At 42.0% G+C, this 16,723-nt stretch overlaps 2 protein-coding genes across 2 annotated transcripts; both read right to left on the bottom strand.

Moving 5' to 3' along the window:
- Positions 1-2,308: 2,308 nt before the first annotated feature.
- Positions 2,309-3,326, bottom strand: LOC4340879 (glycine-rich cell wall structural protein 1.0). The gene is made up of 2 exons (XM_015787292.3): positions 3,145-3,326; positions 2,309-2,920 (listed from the first exon to the last, which is right to left on the bottom strand). Exons 1-2 carry the CDS (start codon positions 3,242-3,244, stop codon positions 2,520-2,522), a joined length of 501 nt encoding a protein of 166 aa, XP_015642778.1. The 5' UTR covers positions 3,245-3,326; the 3' UTR covers positions 2,309-2,519.
- A 9,221-nt stretch (positions 3,327-12,547) lies between these two features.
- Positions 12,548-13,708, bottom strand: LOC4340878 (glycine-rich cell wall structural protein). Its single transcript, XM_015787329.3, has 2 exons — positions 13,579-13,708; positions 12,548-13,075 (listed from the first exon to the last, which is right to left on the bottom strand). Exons 1-2 carry the CDS (start codon positions 13,676-13,678, stop codon positions 12,714-12,716), a joined length of 462 nt encoding a protein of 153 aa, XP_015642815.1. The 5' UTR covers positions 13,679-13,708; the 3' UTR covers positions 12,548-12,713.
- Between the last annotated feature and the right edge of the window lie 3,015 nt (positions 13,709-16,723).

Genomic DNA, 16,723 nt, shown 5'->3' with positions numbered 1-16,723 from the left:
CTTTGGTTCTTATAAAAAGAATAGGCGAAATAAAATGTAGTGCAAAAATCACATATGTAATGCAAACATGAAAATTACCAATAGATCGAAAAATAGACGTTTGAGATTTACCCACATCACCATAAGTAAAAAAATTTACTCCTAGTAAAATTTTAAAAATGAGTAAATCTACGAGTAAAATTTTTACTCGTGATGACGTAGACAAATCTTGAACGTCTATTTTTTTATCCAACGAGAGTTTCCAGGTTTTCACTACATACATACATATACATACATATGTAGTTCATTTCCACCTCATATTTTCCCATAGAACAATCAGTACAACGGCATCAATACTCAAGTTTGGTTTCTTATTAATACTAGTGAGAGTAAATTTCGCAAACTATGGATGTCACTGTGTGGACTTGAGACACCACTATAGTACTCCTCCGGTCAAAAATATTTATCGTTTAAAATAAGATTTGATAATCTTTTAAAATTCTGACAACTAATTTTATAATAAGTTTATAACATCTAACTTGTTTTTATATTATGATAATCCTTTTCGAGACAAATCTATGTATATCATTTGTTTTAGTTTTAACGAAATTATTGATGGTCATAGTTTTACAAAGTTGACTATATCTTGTCTTAAACAACAATTTTTTTGTCCTGAGGAGCTTACAAAGTTAGAGCACTAATGATTCACAAACTACAAATCCATTTTCTCAATTCCCCCAACGACATTTCTGACAGCATGAGCCTACCACTTGATCTTGATAAGTTCTGAGCTCTGATACCATTCGCTCTTCCCCCTCACTTTGCCATCTTCCGATCTCTGGTCCTCATTAGCAGGAGCGAGTGGATCTTTGTCCCACCAATTACAGGTGGAAAATCACGTCAGTATTGATTTACAGCTACCGATCGATGGCTCTTCCCCTCACTTCCCCATCTTCCTCCTAATCTCCGATCCTCATTGGTAGTGGCGACTAATCTTCCTAACGAATCACAACATCTGGTTACCCATTAGCAGGGGTGCTAGATCTAAGACCGTCCCACCAATTACAGGTGGAAAATCGCGCAGTTTTGATTTAGAAGGTAAAAATTCTGACCAGAAAGTTTTAAGATTTCTGGTGAAAGTTTGTTATTTAGAAATAATGATTTGAGTCAAAATTCTAAGGTCATGAGAATCGAGTTGAAAGTGTAAAGTTACAAGAAAAAAGTTAAAGATTATGGTCATAAAGTTTTTTAGTTTTATGTGAGAGTTTTAACTTTAATTTGAACATGAACTACTATGATTTAAGTCGAAAGTTTCAAGGCCACAAGCAGAAAATTTTGGAGATTTGAGCTATTAATGTAAAGTAGGTTCTATTTTAAGTTGAAGATTCTAAAAAGGCATATTAGAAGTGGATTTCCATAAGCAGAAAATACATATATACTAAAGAAAGAGAAATTACGTACAATCTGATGTTCCCATATCTACGTAAACATGTGAAGGGAATTATGTTATGGGTCTAAAGTTGCTGCAAAAGTTCGCAAGCTAGTAATCTGCTTTTTGAGATCGAACTAGGACCAATCAAATCAAAAATTTATGAGGTAGCTTGAGTGTTGAAAGTTGTCGCAACATTGTCTTGAATGCATGGTGTGCTATCTTGTTGAATGTCGAAAAAAGCTCTAATTTTTCATGCAGACTAGTTATATATGTTTTTGCTTGTACTACAAGGCCTTTTCTAGTTTCCATTTGAGTTGAGGAGTTTCTAGGGTGCATTGTTTTTTTTTTTTCATCTCACTTCTTATCTGGTGATCTCAAATGTGGGGATAGAAAGGTAAATGCTTCAACTAGAAGGATTTACCCAGGAAATATGTTGTACATTGGGTTTCTGCCTTTCCACATATACACCCAAGCAACGACGGTGTTCATGGTAATTAGTATTCAATCAAACAATTGGTGCGGTAGCTTGTTGAAGTAGCTCGAGTATTGAGAGTGGAGTTGTTTCAACATTTCTTGAAGGCATAGATTCAATGACAAGTTATCTTGTTGAATGTCGATAATCGAAAAAGCTCTAATTTGTCGTGGGAGACCAGGTATATTTTTCCTTGTACTAGAGGTGTTCTCTAGTTTCCATTAGAGTTGAGGAGTTTCTAGGGTGCATTATTTTTTTCACCTCACTCTAGATCTAGTGGAGCTGGGGATAGAAAGGTAAATGCTTCCACTATAAGGATTTACCCAAGAAATATGTTATACAATGGGTCTATGTCTTTCTATATATAACCCAAGCAACGGCAATGTTCATGGTAATTATTTTATCTCACATGATCTGTCAATATATACTAGTGAAATAAAATGGGCCATTCATTAATATTTGATCATACAAGGTATAAGAAGAAATTTGTTTAATTCACCACAACAAACATCTAGATAAAACCATATAAAATCGAGCTCATTTTTTAAATAATGACATGTTTTAATAGAAACATAAGAAAGAAATAAGTCTTATTTTCTTCTCATAAATAGTATTCTCTGGATGTAGTCTTGCTTCTTAGTGCCATCCGCCACCACCACCACCACCGTAGTATCCACCACCAGGATAGCCACCACCGCCATATCCTCCTCCAAAGCCTTTACTGTATCCACCACCACCGCCACCACCGTATCCTTTGTTGTATCCTCCGTATCCGCCACCACCGTATCCTCCGTATCCACCATATCCACCATATCCTCCTCCTCCTCCACCACCACCACCACCACCATATCCTCCACCATATCCACCTCCATAGCCGCCATATCCACCGCCATACCCACCACCATTTCCTCCCCCATATCCAGATCCATAGCCACCACCATAGCCTCCCCCATGTCCATATCCGTCAGCATGATGTGCTAGCTTCTCATCTTGAGGGCCATAAGCTACTTCTTGTTTCATGTTCTTCCCTTTAGCTTCTGCATATAAGAAAGTAGTGTTATTCATCTACTAACATGCTCTCTCTACATAAGTATATCAATATATAATAGCAATCTATGTTTTCTTCCAAGTTGAATTAGTTTTTTAGGTTAAACTATGGATGCTACTTTTCAGGGAAACCAAATAATTAAGTACATAATGGTATATACAGATGTCTCTACTTCATTTTGATGCATACATGAGTCAGAGAAAAGATGCAAACCATTTGCTTCTGCGAGTTCTCTCGCAGCAGAGACGTCTTGTGCAACGAGTAGGAGTGAGGCTAAAACCGCACCAAGCAGAAACAATGACTTGGAAGCCATTGCCAATATTGCTAGCTATGCTTGCTAAGCTTACTAACTATGAGATGATGAGCACTTGCTATTCATCTCCTCTCTACTTATATAGTGTCTCCATTTGCATTGCTTTGGATGGGACATGGTAACTGAAATATCAAATGTCTAACAAATTCAGCTGATATGGTTGCACGGTTTCTAGCTAGAACAGAGCTTGTTATGTCTCGCTATCAGCTTAATTATCCATTTGTCTGAAAACCATTAAGCAAAAAGCAATGCGCTTTTGTTTTTATGACTATTTTTCATTGAATTGATGCTGCAACAGTGCAAGTGATGTGATAAAGGTAGCAGAACTGAATAGAACACTCTAGATTTGATGCATAGTTTTAAACAGTTAGGTAAAAAAAGAAACTCACTGATATTGGTCAGAAATAACCTTTGCAAAATTTTTTTTGTCAAAACATGCAAAAAAAATCTGATACATCATTTAATAAGACGTGAAAAAAAATTCAAAAGCTCAGTAGTATTCTACTACCAGTGGCACGCGATATATAATGACAATTTGATGAAAAGTCGATTGACTATACTATAGAACACCATAAAAATTGTCCATTCATGAAAAAGCTAAGTGATATTACATGTGTTTCGTTTAAACCGAGTAGGAAATTAGTATTGATATGTGGGTAGATAAGGAGTATCAAAGAAATAAAACTTCTTTATTTGTGTCTTGAGCATAAGTAATTAAAACCGTAAGAAGTGAGAACTCAACTTATTTTAGGACAAATAATTTTGAGCTCTATGAATCAACGTTTTGAAACGGAGGGAGTATCTTTAGAGACTTGATGTTATCAACCCTGTCAAGACCAGGCCGAAGAGCTCAAGACAGCGACGGCCCAACACTCGTATAATTGGGCCAGACTGGGTTGCGTAAGAGAGTGGCTAGCCTGTGTATATAAAGGCCTAGCCTTATGGGAATCGTTATGGAAAAACATTGTACTGAAACCTCTCTATAATTCAAATCCCATCCTCCTCCTCCTAATCCTCTGTTCTTTCTGTCCTGAACTCTTCTATTCTTCCTGTCTCCCTCTCTCGCTCTTGCTCACCAACTGTTCGACAGAAATCCCAGGAAGAGTTCATAACAAATTTGGTATCAGAGCAGTCGAATCTGGATTATCTAGAGAAGCCACGGTATCATTCGCGAGCGTAACTCAAGGCGAACGAGATGGAGCAGCAACTCGGCGAGCTGATGACTGCGATGACTTCCATTCAGAAGCAGAACGAGGCTATCAGGATTTCGGTGGGATCCATCGAGGAAATCAAGCCGATGGTCGTGGAGCTAGCGGGATGGAAGCCGACGGTTGAGAAGGCGGTGGCGGAATTGCGGGACGAGGTGGGCGACATCCGCGCTCAGCTCGAGAAGATGGTGAAGCAGCCCGCGTCGTCTCCAAATCAAGTCAAGTCGGAGTCCGTCAAGCCGGATCCCGTCAAGCCGGAGGAAATGGCTCCACTACTTCCGACGCCGCCTGGGGCAAAGCGGCTGCCGGAGAGGACAGTGGAGGACCGACCTTCCACGTCGGCATTCGGCGAAGGAGCGCCTGGGCAATTTTGCCACCACGAGGCTTCGAATCACCGGGGGAAGGCTGTGTGGGGAAAAAACTCCCCACGAACTCCCTCGGTCAAGGGTGCGTATAACTCTACTTCCCCTTTCCATTCAGTTCCTGAGTCGAGTGGGGGATGCCGTGGGTTCAGTTTTGGGGGTCAAATTTCTACATCTAGAGTAGAGTGCCCAGAGTTTGCAGGGGAAAATCCTAAGGCCTGGAAACTGAAGTGTGAGACTTATTTTGGGTTGTGTGGAACTCCCTCTGATCACTGGATTGGTGTGGCGATACTCCAGTTTTCGGGTACTGCATTGACTTGGTTGCAGTCGACCCGAGCTCATGAAGTTAGTGGGAGTTGGGAGGAATTCGCTTCTTGGTTGTGTGGGAAATTTGGTAGAGAGGAGTTCCAAAGTTTGATTCAACAGTTCAATAGGTTAAGGCAAACTGGAATTGTGTGGGCATATGCAGAAAAGTTCAACGAGTTGATGCATGGGTTACATGCGCATCATCCCTCGTGGAATTCTGTTTTCTTTGTTACTCAATTCATGGATGGGTTGAAGGCGGAAGTGAGATTTGCTGTTGTTTTACATCGCCCAACCGATTTGGATACTGCCGTGGAATTAGCTTGTTTGCAGGAGGAAGTACTGGAACAGAATCGCAAGGAGGGGCATCGCTTTGAGCCGACTGGGGGAGCCCGAGGACCCTTGCGCACTAGTGCTGGACCTTTTGTGCCGAAGGGAGATGATAAGCTAACTACTGAAGTTTCTGCTGCTGATAAAGTTGCAGCTCTCAGGGCTTTCCGTCGAGCAAAGGGGCTTTGTTACACTTGCGGGGAAAAGTGGAGTCGTGATCATCGTTGTGGCCCTACTGTGCAGCTGCATGTGATTGAAGAAGTGCTGCAGCTGTTTTCTGATGAGGTTCCTGAGGAAGTGGAATCATCTACTAGCCCCCCTGCTGAATCAGATGATGGAGAGTTATTGGCCATTTCTCGAGAAGTTGTACTTGGTATTGAGTCTTCTCGTACGGTGCGTTTGCAAGGATTGATCCAACGACATGAGGTCTTGATGTTGGTTGATTCAGGAAGCTCTCACAGCTTTATCAGTGAGAAGTTAGCTAATAAACTGCAGGGTGTGCGCAGCTCGCTGACTCCTCTGAAGGTGAAAATCGCGGATGGGGGTGTCTTGCAATGTTGTCAGGAGTTCCCTAATTTTCATTGGTGGGTACAAGGGGAGTCCTTCAGCACTAATCTTAAGGTGTTACCGTTGGGCTGTTATGAGGTCATTCTGGGCATGGATTGGTTAGAGAAACACAGTCCAATGCAAATTGATTGGAAGCTTAAGACCATACAATTTGTGTTGGACAGCAGGCAGGTTCTGTTACAAGGTGTGGTGCCGGATGTTAGCTGTTGCCCGGTTATTTCAACTGATCAACTTAAGGGTCTCTTCCATCATAATGCAGTCTTACACACAGTTGAACTTTGTACCAGTGAAGCTATTACAGTCAGTCCTGTTCTGCCAAGTGAAGTGGAGGGATTGCTTTAGGAATTTGCCAAGGATTTTGATGAACCCTCTGGTTTGCCACCACCAAGAGCTTTTGACCACTCTATTCCCTTGCTGCCTGGAGCCCAACCAGTAAATTTGAGACCGTACCGTTACAGTCCAGCACAAAAGGATGAGATTGAACGACAGGTTGCTGACATGCTCAAACAAGGAGTGATACAACGCAGTGCCAGTCCTTTCTCCTCTCCCGTGTTGCTTGTGCAGAAGAAGGACGGTACTTGGCGATTTTGCATTGATTATAGACATCTCAATGCTATCACTGTTAAGAATCGGTACCCTCTGCCCATTATAGATGAGTTACTTGATGAGTTGGCAGGAGCTTGTTGGTTTACGAGTTTGGACTTGCGAGCCGGTTACCACCAAATTCGTATGAAGCCAGAAGACGAACATAAAACCGCTTTCAAGACACATCATGGCCATTACGAGTTCCGGGTTATGTCTTACGGATTGACCGGTGCACCAGCAACGTTTCAAGGTATAATGAATACAATCTTTGAGCCATTCTTGCGTAAAGGTGTGTTAGTCTTCATTGATGACATTTTGATTTACACTCGGACTTTGGAGGAACATGTGCGCTTGTTAAGGGCTGTATTTGATATTCTCTCTTCCAATCAGTTGCAAGTCAAGAGATCAAAGTGTGTGTTTGCTCAGTCATCTCTCACTTATTTGGGACATGTCATTAGTGCTGAAGGGGTGTCAACCGATGCTAAGAACATTCAGGCAGTTCTGCAGTGGCCGTTGCCTTCTAATGTCAAGGAGGTCAGAGGATTTCTTGGGTTAGCGGGGTATTACTGCAAATTTGTTCGCCATTTTGGGATTCTGAGTCGCCCCCTGACTAATTTGCTCAAGGAGAATGTTGTTTTCCATTGGACTGCTGAAACTCAAGCTTCTTTTGATGCTCTAAAGACTGCCTTGACTTCAGCTCCAGTTCTCGCATTGCCGGATTTCTCAAAGACATTTGAAATTGAGACATATGCTTCAGCTGTGGGTGTTGGTGCTGTACTTATGCAGGAGGGACATCCTTTGGCATTTTTAAGCAAAGCGCTTGGTCCTCGCAATCGTGGCTTGTCGACTTATGAGAAGGAATGCTTGGCGATTCTCCTAGCAATTGATCATTGGCGCTCGTATCTGCAGGGTGCTGAGTTTGTGATTCGAACTGATCAACGTAGTCTCATTCATCTCGGAGATCAAAAATTAGCCACAGCTTGGCAGCAAAAAGCCTTAACTAAGTTGATGGGACTGCAGTATCGTTTGGTTTACAAGAAAGGTAGTGAGAACAACGCCACTGATGCGTTGTCCCGACGAGTGGCCGATGATTCAACAGAAGTATTGTCTCTTTCAGTTTGTATTCCAGTTTGGCTTGAGGAAGTTCAAAAGGGGTATGATCAAGATCCTCATTCTTCTCAGCTGGTGGCTCAACTGACACTCAAATCTGACGCATTACCTCATTTTTCTTTGGAATCTGGTATTTTGCGCTATAAGGGGCGAGTTTGGATTGGTGCTAACCCGCACGTGCAGTCTCAAATCTTACAATCTTTACATGCTGGGGCAGTGGATGGACATTCGGGGGTACAGGTTACCTATTCCCGTATCAAGCGTTTGTTTGCTTGGACAGGGCTCAGGAAGGCAGTAAAGACATATGTGGCCAATTGCACTGTTTGTCAACAAGCGAAAACAGAACGGGTTCGTTACCCTGGCCTTTTGCAGCCGCTTCCTGTTCCGGATCATGCATGGCAAATGGTATCCTTGGATTTTATTGAAGGTCTGCCGACTTCCTCGGGTTTTGATTGCATTATGGTAGTTGTTTATAAGTTCTCTAAATATGCCCATTTTGTGCCTTTAGCTCATCCATTCTCAGCTTTTGATGTGGCATAGGCTTATCTCTCTAACATTTATAAGCTCCATGGACTGCCTCAGTCTTTGATCTCAGATCGTGACCGGATCTTTACAAGCACTCTGTGGACCACTTTGTTTAAATTAGCAGACACTCAGCTGCGTATGAGTACGACCTATCATCCTCAGACCGACGGGCAGACTGAACGCGTCAATCAATGTTTGGAAATGTTCTTGCGGTGCTTTCTGCATGCTTGCCCTAAGAAATGGTCGCAATGGTTGGCTCTTGCGGAATTTTGGTATAACACCTCTCTGCACTCAGCCTTGGGAACTTCTCCTTTTGAGGTATTGTATGGCCATCCTCCTCGACACTTTGGTATTGTTGATATCGCAGCCTGTGCAGTGCCGGATTTGCAAGAATGGTTGAAGGAACGCATGGTTATTACTTCGCTGTTGCATCAACATCTCCACCGCGCTCGTCAGCGCATGAAACATTAAGCAGACAAGAAGCGTTCGGAGCGGCAGTTTGCTGTCGGAGACTGGGTGTTTATGAAAGTGCAACCTCATGCGCAATCCTCGGTGGCGGTGCGAGTTAATCAGAAGTTGGCCTTTCGATTTTTTGGTCCCTTTCAGGTGACTGCTCGGGTGGGGGCGGTGGCATATCGGTTGGCGCTGCCTGCTTCTTCTATGATTCACCCGGTGGTGCATGTGTCCCAACTTCGGAAGGCATCGGAACCAGCTTCTTCTGAGGTCGCTAACCTGCCTCCGGCGGTGGAAGAAGCAGATCCTGTTCCAGTGCGAGTGCTAGCACGCAGACTGGTACGTCGGGGATCAACGGCTGTTGATCAAGTCAAGGTTTGCTGGTCGGGCTGTCCAACATCGGAGGCAACCTGGGAAGATCTGGAGCGGCTCAAGGAGCGTTACCCTGCTGCTCCGGCTTGGGGACAAGCCGGATGTGAAGGAGGGGAGGATGTTACCAACCCTGTCAAGACCAGGCCGAAGAGCTCAAGACAGCGACGGCCCAACACTCGTATAATTGGGCCAGACTGGGTTGCGTAAGAGAGTGGCTAGCATGTGTATATAAAGTCCTAGCCTTATGGTTATCGTTATCGAAAAACATTGTACTGAAACCTCTCTATAATTCAAATCCCATCCTCCTCCTCCTAATCCTCTGTTCTTTCTGTCCTGAACTCTTCTATTCTTCCTGTCTCCCTCTCTCGCTCTTGCTCACCAACTGTTCGACAGAAATCCCACGAAGAGTTCATAACACCTGTCAATGCCATCCGTCCCATTAATATCCATGCCATTGTGGCATCCTTTCAGACAAGCTCATGCATATATATGTTCTATGCAAATCCTACTAATGAGCTTTAAATTTTACGCAAAACCAGCACCCTGATAGAAATTTGTAATAATCATGATATCTCAATCTTATTTAATTTTGGTTTGCATATATAAATTACAAAATCTGTTTTCCATATATAAATTACAAAATAGTGTAGTCTTCTAACGGCGATAATTTTTTCAAGGTCATCTTATAGCCAGTTTCACTGGATTAGTTCTCTCTCCCGGGTGCTTTTCTTCCTTGGGTTTGGTGAGGTTAGCATGCATGCACAGAGCTTATTTTGGTTTCTGTGTATATAGCCCGGCTACAAATTAATCGCCCATTCACCCTTTCTCTCTCCCCTTGTCTCCTCCAACTCATCTATACAATTGATGTGGAGCTTTTGCAGCCTGCTGATGTCACCTTATTGTACCTGCTCTAATGGCCCCTCTAGGAATGACCCAGGTCTGCTACGACTTAAGGGTCAGGGACATTTAGGTGGCTGTGCAGGGGCATGTCCAGGATTTGGAGATAGGGAGACAACAGGGACAGGCCACAACACCAATATCGACAACAATCACTGTATATATGTATAAATAGGCTGGAAATGTAAAAAAAGGATGTGAAATCTCACGAAATCGAGTACTCACAGGCTCTCTTCATTCCATCTCCAGATCAGGGACTAGGGAATCTAGAGGTTACGACTTTAGGGTATAAGAACGAAGAACTCACAACCGTGGCAGTGGTTTGGTGGATGCCAGCGGCTATGGCCAAATGGTGAGAAGTGATCACCGATTGACGTGATAGCATAGGGGAGGGTGAGGTGAGAGGAGGGGGGGGGGGTGCATAGCTATTATGTGATGCATGCAAAGTGCGAACAAACTAGCCAGACGAATCGTGGATCGCTGACTTATTCTTCGACTGATCCCTCTTTTATCCTCTCATGCTAAATGGATCAACTGATTCACTCATTGGTCAGGGTTATGGATACCACATACCTAATAGTAGTTGACTAAATTTCGGCAGGGCCCACCACATACCATGTCCTATACGGAAATAACCTGCGGATATAGGAGGAGTTCCGGATAAAGAAAGACAACCAGAGTTCTACATGGAAACGATAAGAATTACTCGGATTGTATCCATATTAGTTTCCCTAGTTCTACTTGGATAAGGGGACACCTATGGGTATAAATACAAGGCCCCCTAGGAGGAGAGGGGGGACACAACCAACGCAATCAACAGACACCCACCATAGATCAAGACACAAGATCAACATACAAGCCAACATACGCCAGGACAAGACACCGGATATCGACTTCAGGGATAAGCACGACTAGTCCCCTACGGTGTCTCCGGATACTGTCAGGAGAGACGAAAGCGTTATCTCTGATCTCGCCGGGCACGTACTCGAGGAGAAAGACTACCCTGTTGTCGACTACGAGTCAGACCTTTAGACCGCTATGTCGACAACAGTTAGATAGGCTACCCCAAATATTGTACTGGTGTTATTATAGTGAATAAGAGCAATACCGGCTTCGACCAACAGGATGTAGGGTTATTACCTGACAATTCAGGGTCCCAAACCTATATAAAAATCCCTGTCTCTGTCTCTTTTACCTCAGTCTTGCGTATATCCTAGTACCAACGATCCCCATACTATGCAAATATCGGAATCACGACATCAAACGTCGACAGTGGCGCGCCAGGTAGGGGGATTTTGGTGCTTCAGGATTTCGACGAGATGGGTTCAAAAGACAGATTCTCCGACAACAAGCTACTCGACGACGTTGGCTATAGGGAGATCTAACCCGACCGGAGTACGTCTTTCGACGAGATCGGAACCATCGCCATCAACTATTCGATCCGGCGAGATCGACAAAGCTTCAAGACATCGCTGCAGCGGATTTCAAGGTTGTCAGACATGACGCTTCATCATGGATCAACTAACCCGCCGCTGCGAAGGACATCAAACGTCGACAGATAGGGTTTGGCGTTCCTTGGGCCCAAGTAGACTGGAGGGTGCCAGGCCCTCCCAGGCACCCCTCGTGGCTGCACTACCGTGGCTGTGCTTATCTCTCTTAAGGTAATGGATAGAAATTTGGTTTCAATATTCACAAGTGGATATGCATAGCCAAATGCTATAAACATGAGAATTTAGGCTCAACTTTCAAGGCCACAGGTTTAAATGTTTTGGAGATTTGAGCTAGAAATGTAAAGAAGATAGTATTTCAGGATGAAGATTCTAAAAACATATTAGAAGTGGATTTCTGAAAACAGAATATATATGTATATATATATATATACATATCTACATATATATATACATATCTACATATATACATATATATATATATATATATGTATATATATATATATATGTATATATATACATATACACACACATATATATATATATATAGATATATACATATATATATATATATATACATACATATATATATATATATACATACATATATATATATATGGAAATTACGTAAAGTCCGTCCGATGTGTATGTAAACATGTATAGGGAAACATGTTCACGGGTCTAACTTTGCCACAAAAGTTCGCAAGATTGGAATTTCGGTTTTTGACCGAGCGAGGATCGATCAAATAATCAGTTAGGTAGCTTGTAGGGGTAGCTCGAGAGTCGAGAGTGGAGTTCTTACAACATTGTCTTGAAGGCATAGGTTCAATGCCAAGTTCTCTTGATGGATTTGGAAAAACTAAAAAGCACTAATTTATCATGGGAGACCATGTATGTTTTTGCTTGTAGTAGGATGTGCTTTCTAGTTCTAATTTGAGTTGAGGAGTCTCTAGGGTGCATTGTTCTTTTTCTTAATCTAACTGTATCAGCCGAGAACACCAATGGGGATAGAAAGGTAAATGTTTTTGCAAGAAGGATTTACCCAAGAAATGTGTTATACAATGGGTCTCTGACTTTCCACATATGTACCAAGCAATGAAGGTGTTTGTCGTAATTAAATATACCTTACATGCTATCAATATATACTAGTGAAATAAAATGCACCATTCACTTATATTTGGTCATACAAGGTACAAGGTGAAATTAATTTAATTCATAGAAACAAACATCTAGATAAAACAATATGTAAGAAAGAAAATATGTCTATTTTCTTCTCATAAATAGTATTCTTTGTATGTAGCCTTGCTTCTTAGTGCCAACCACCGCCACCACCACCACCATAGTATCCACCGCCGGGATAGCCACCACCACCATATCCTCCTCCACCACCGCCACCACCGTATCCTCTGCCGTATCCTTCGTATCCGCCACCACCATATCCACCATATCCTCCATATCCACCACCTCCTCCTCCACCACCATATCCTCCACCATATCCACCACCGTAGCCGCCATATCCACCACCATACCCACCACCATTTCCTCCGCCGTACCCAGATCCATAACCGCCACCATAGCCTCCTCCATGTCCATATCCATCACCATGGTATGCTATCTTCTCATCTTGAGGGACATGGACTACTTCCGGTTCCATGTTCTTCCCCTTAGCTTCTGCATATAAGAAATTATTATTATTATTATATTGGTCTACTAATATGCTCTCTTCATGTATATAGATCCATATGTAATAGTAATCTATGTTTTCTAATAAGTTGAATGAGTTGTTTCTGTTAAATTGTGAATGCTATTTTTCTGGCAAATCAATTAATTAATTAAGGGGGTGTTTGGGAGAGAGGGACTAAACTTTCCCTCTCTCCCAAACACTCCTAAGTACATAATGGTATATACATAGTATATTATAAAAAGAATCGATGGTAGAAGGACATAATAACTGTGATTTCTGACAGAACGAATTTATGAAGAGACAACTATGTGTACACCAAAATCTACCTAGGATGGATAATGTAGCAGGAAGGATTCACACACCCATCGAATTTTCTGATGGCAGGCATGCATCCTGAAAACTAAAAGCGACTTCTACCACTGATACTTTCACTACTAATGTCGTCTATCCTTCATTCGATGCATACATGAGTCAGAGAGAAGTTGCAAACCATTTGCTTCTGTGAGCTCTCTCGCTGCAGCGACTTCTTGTGCAACAAGCAGAAGTGAGGCTACGACCACACTAAGCAGCAACAATGACTTGGAAGCCATTGCCAATGAGCTGATGATGAACACATGTATTCCTTTCCTCTATTTATAGTGTCTCCATTTGCATATACATCCATTTATGTCTCTATCAGTTAGATCTACAGTGGATGGGACATTATATTGTAGCTGAAATATCAAATGTCCAACAAATTCAGCTGATATGGTTGCACGGTTTCTAGCTAGGGACTTAGAACAGAGATTGTTATGTCTCGCTATCAGCTTAATTATCCACTGTCTGGAAACCTTTATCTGTGTCAACTAACAAATTAAGTGGCTCTAGTGATGTCTAAACTGCTATGCTTGAGAAGCTGATTCAAGAAGCAATATGCACTTTTGTTTTATGGCAATTTTTCATTGAATTGATGCTGCAACAGTGCAAGTGATGTGATAAAGGTAGCAGAACTGAATAAAACATGCTAGATTTGATGTATAGTTTTAAGGATGTACTTTTTTAAAAAAAGAAGAAACTCACTGGTATTGGTCTGGAATAACGTCTAGTTATAGATCGCCAAATGGGCTGCCTGGCCCAGCATGGCCAGGCACAACCGGGCCTAGGCAAAGGTCAGTCGGGCTAGCACGCCCGACCTACACGCCGGACCAGGCCATACCTGCCCACGGGCTGCAACCACGGCCCATGCATGGCCCAATAAGACTCAGTCTGTGCCGGGCCGGCCCGAAGGCACGACAACACATTTTGCTTCTTCATAGAATAAGTCTATTGTTCTCCCTTATCTCTTTGGGCTGTGTGTTATATGGCTAGAATAAGTCTATTTTGTGTCCCTCTTTTCCTTGGAGTACCTTATAAGGCTGAAATTAAGTCTATTTTGAATCCCTCAACTAGTTTTCTTTGACTGTGCCATGCCAGGTCGGCCCACTATGCCAAGACATCGGCCCAACTGTTGGGCCGGGCCGGCATGGGTCCAACACCAGCCATGCTGTGTCGTGCTGTCGGGCCTCGGGCCTTATTGCCATCTATACGCTTATTTGCAAAATGTTATGTCAAAACATGCCAAACCTGATACATCATGATAAGATGCAAAAGAAGAACAGAAACACAGAGTCCTTTTACGGTGGTCTCTGCTGGTAATTTTTTAATAGGTAGTAATCTAGAAATAGAAATGAACGAAAAGTGGATTGATCCTACCTCCATCACACTGTAAAAAATGTCTATTCATGAGAAAACTAAGTGGTAGTATATTTGTTTCTATTAAACCAAGTTACTATTAGTTTCAACATATACATTCAGCATTTAATATTTCAAACCCAGTGTATGTGATAATAGGCAACATATATGGCACTGCCTCAAATGGGAAGCCTGCCATCATATGTGTTCCATTGCACATCTCATCTTGAAAGTATAAGTAAGTTACTTGTGAAAGGCAAGAGTTTTGACTGGGACTCAATTCAAGTACATGCTTTTTTTTAAGAATACGTAGGAGATTTGCATATCATTTCATTAAGAGAGAAAGATAAGTGGTGGGTGAAACTCCCCACCAAGATCTTACAACAGACAATACCAAGACTAAAAAAAAAACACAAACACATGCCCACGCCCACGCCGACCTCCCTACGGAGCTAGCACTATTCACATAGTGAAAAGCTCACGTAGCCCCGATGCCCCTGCCGAACACCAAAGGGAGCCCTCTCTAGCCACAACTTGGAGGACAACTTCCACATTAGGGACAGCTCCATTGAAAACATAATCATTTCTATGTTTCCAAATCTCCCAAGCGACCAAAATAATCAAGTTGAGCTCCTTTTCTTATTTTTTCACAACCCTTTCACAGCTCTTGATACCAATTCAAGTACATATATACTCATTGATTTACCTAAAATAAAACTATTCCTACCATCCCAAGAAAAAGTTAAACAACTCAACTTGCGGGGTGTAAGATAGGCTCCATGCGTTTTGCATAAAAGAAGACCTTCTCATGCAGATCGAGAAAACCTCTGAACCCCTGCCCACCCTTATACAGCAGCACCGTAGCCCGTGTGAGAACAACCAATGACCAAAGTTAAGGAAATAGACTGAAGTGTCTCTCATCTATAGGAAAATAAGCGAGTGGATAGGTAGCTAAGGGGTATTGAAAGGATAAAACTAAGCTAGGGTAGGTAAGCCCGTAAGATGACAGAAATCAACTTATTTTTAAAAAAATCTATAAATTAACTTATTATTTGGGACGAAGGGAGTACTCTATGTACTCAGGAAGGAGGTTGGGACGGAGAGAGCATCTCTATATACATCTCCGCAAAGAGGGATATTAGTTCATGTCATCCATCCCATTAATGTCCATACCACCATGTTGTTCATTCAGAGAAGATCGTGTAGCTTGTATTCTGCGCAAATCCTACTAGAAAACTTAAAAAACCATTAACATTCCGATTGAAATTTGTATTAATTGAAGATCTCAATATAAAGTTGTAATAATCATGATGTTTGAATCATATTCTCATTAACATACTTTTGGAGTGGCTGCCAAATTAGGAGGCCCTAAATTTCAGCAACATAGCTAAGTGTCACACCTGAAAATTCACTAGTAATTTCCGAACTAATTTGTGTATACAATCCTCATCCTGAAATCAGCCGATGTACACAAATCAACAATTTAATACATAGATTTATCATAATAATAATGTTAAACACTTAAAAAATAGAAAATATAACAATAGCCGATAAACGATTTAGCGATGGCTTCAGCTCTACTCCCACAGGCGGCTCAACTGGGGTATAAGCCAAACGTTTCTCCTTGGGAATCTTTCTTCGGCTGAGATTTGATTGATTATTGCAAGGTGAATACATTGAATACTTAGCAAGCCACACAACAAGTATGCAGCTGCACAAAGATAACAAAGGATGGCAAAATAGGGCTCATTTCCAAAGGTAACATTTAGCAAAACATTTAAGAGTAGTAAAATAGTTGAGTAATTAATTAACAATATTAACCAATCACCACAACAACATTGCCAATGCTGTACAGGCCCAACCATCTTGCACATATCAATCTCCATTACAGGAGCAACCAAATTACCATCACCAGATTATTATCA

This window comes from Oryza sativa, chromosome 6 (genome assembly GCF_034140825.1).
Source record: "Oryza sativa Japonica Group chromosome 6, ASM3414082v1".
Taxonomy (NCBI): domain Eukaryota; kingdom Viridiplantae; phylum Streptophyta; class Magnoliopsida; order Poales; family Poaceae; genus Oryza; species Oryza sativa.
Note: the sequence above shows the minus strand (reverse complement) of the source record. Positions and strands in the feature narration are given on the sequence as shown.

Bases quoted from the DNA above. Each gene is read 5' to 3' on its own strand.
- LOC4340879 (XM_015787292.3), bottom strand. From the start codon at position 3,244: ATGGCTTCCAAGTCATTGTTTCTGCTTGGTGCGGTTTTAGCCTCACTC. The intron at 2,921-3,144 runs GTTTGCATCTTT...TCTTATATGCAG, and splicing joins AGAACTCGCAGAAGCAAATG to AAGCTAAAGGGAAGAACATG.
- LOC4340878 (XM_015787329.3), bottom strand. From the start codon at position 13,678: ATGGCTTCCAAGTCATTGTTGCTGCTTAGTGTGGTCGTAGCCTCACTT. The intron at 13,076-13,578 runs GTTTGCAACTTC...TCTTATATGCAG, and splicing joins AGAGCTCACAGAAGCAAATG to AAGCTAAGGGGAAGAACATG.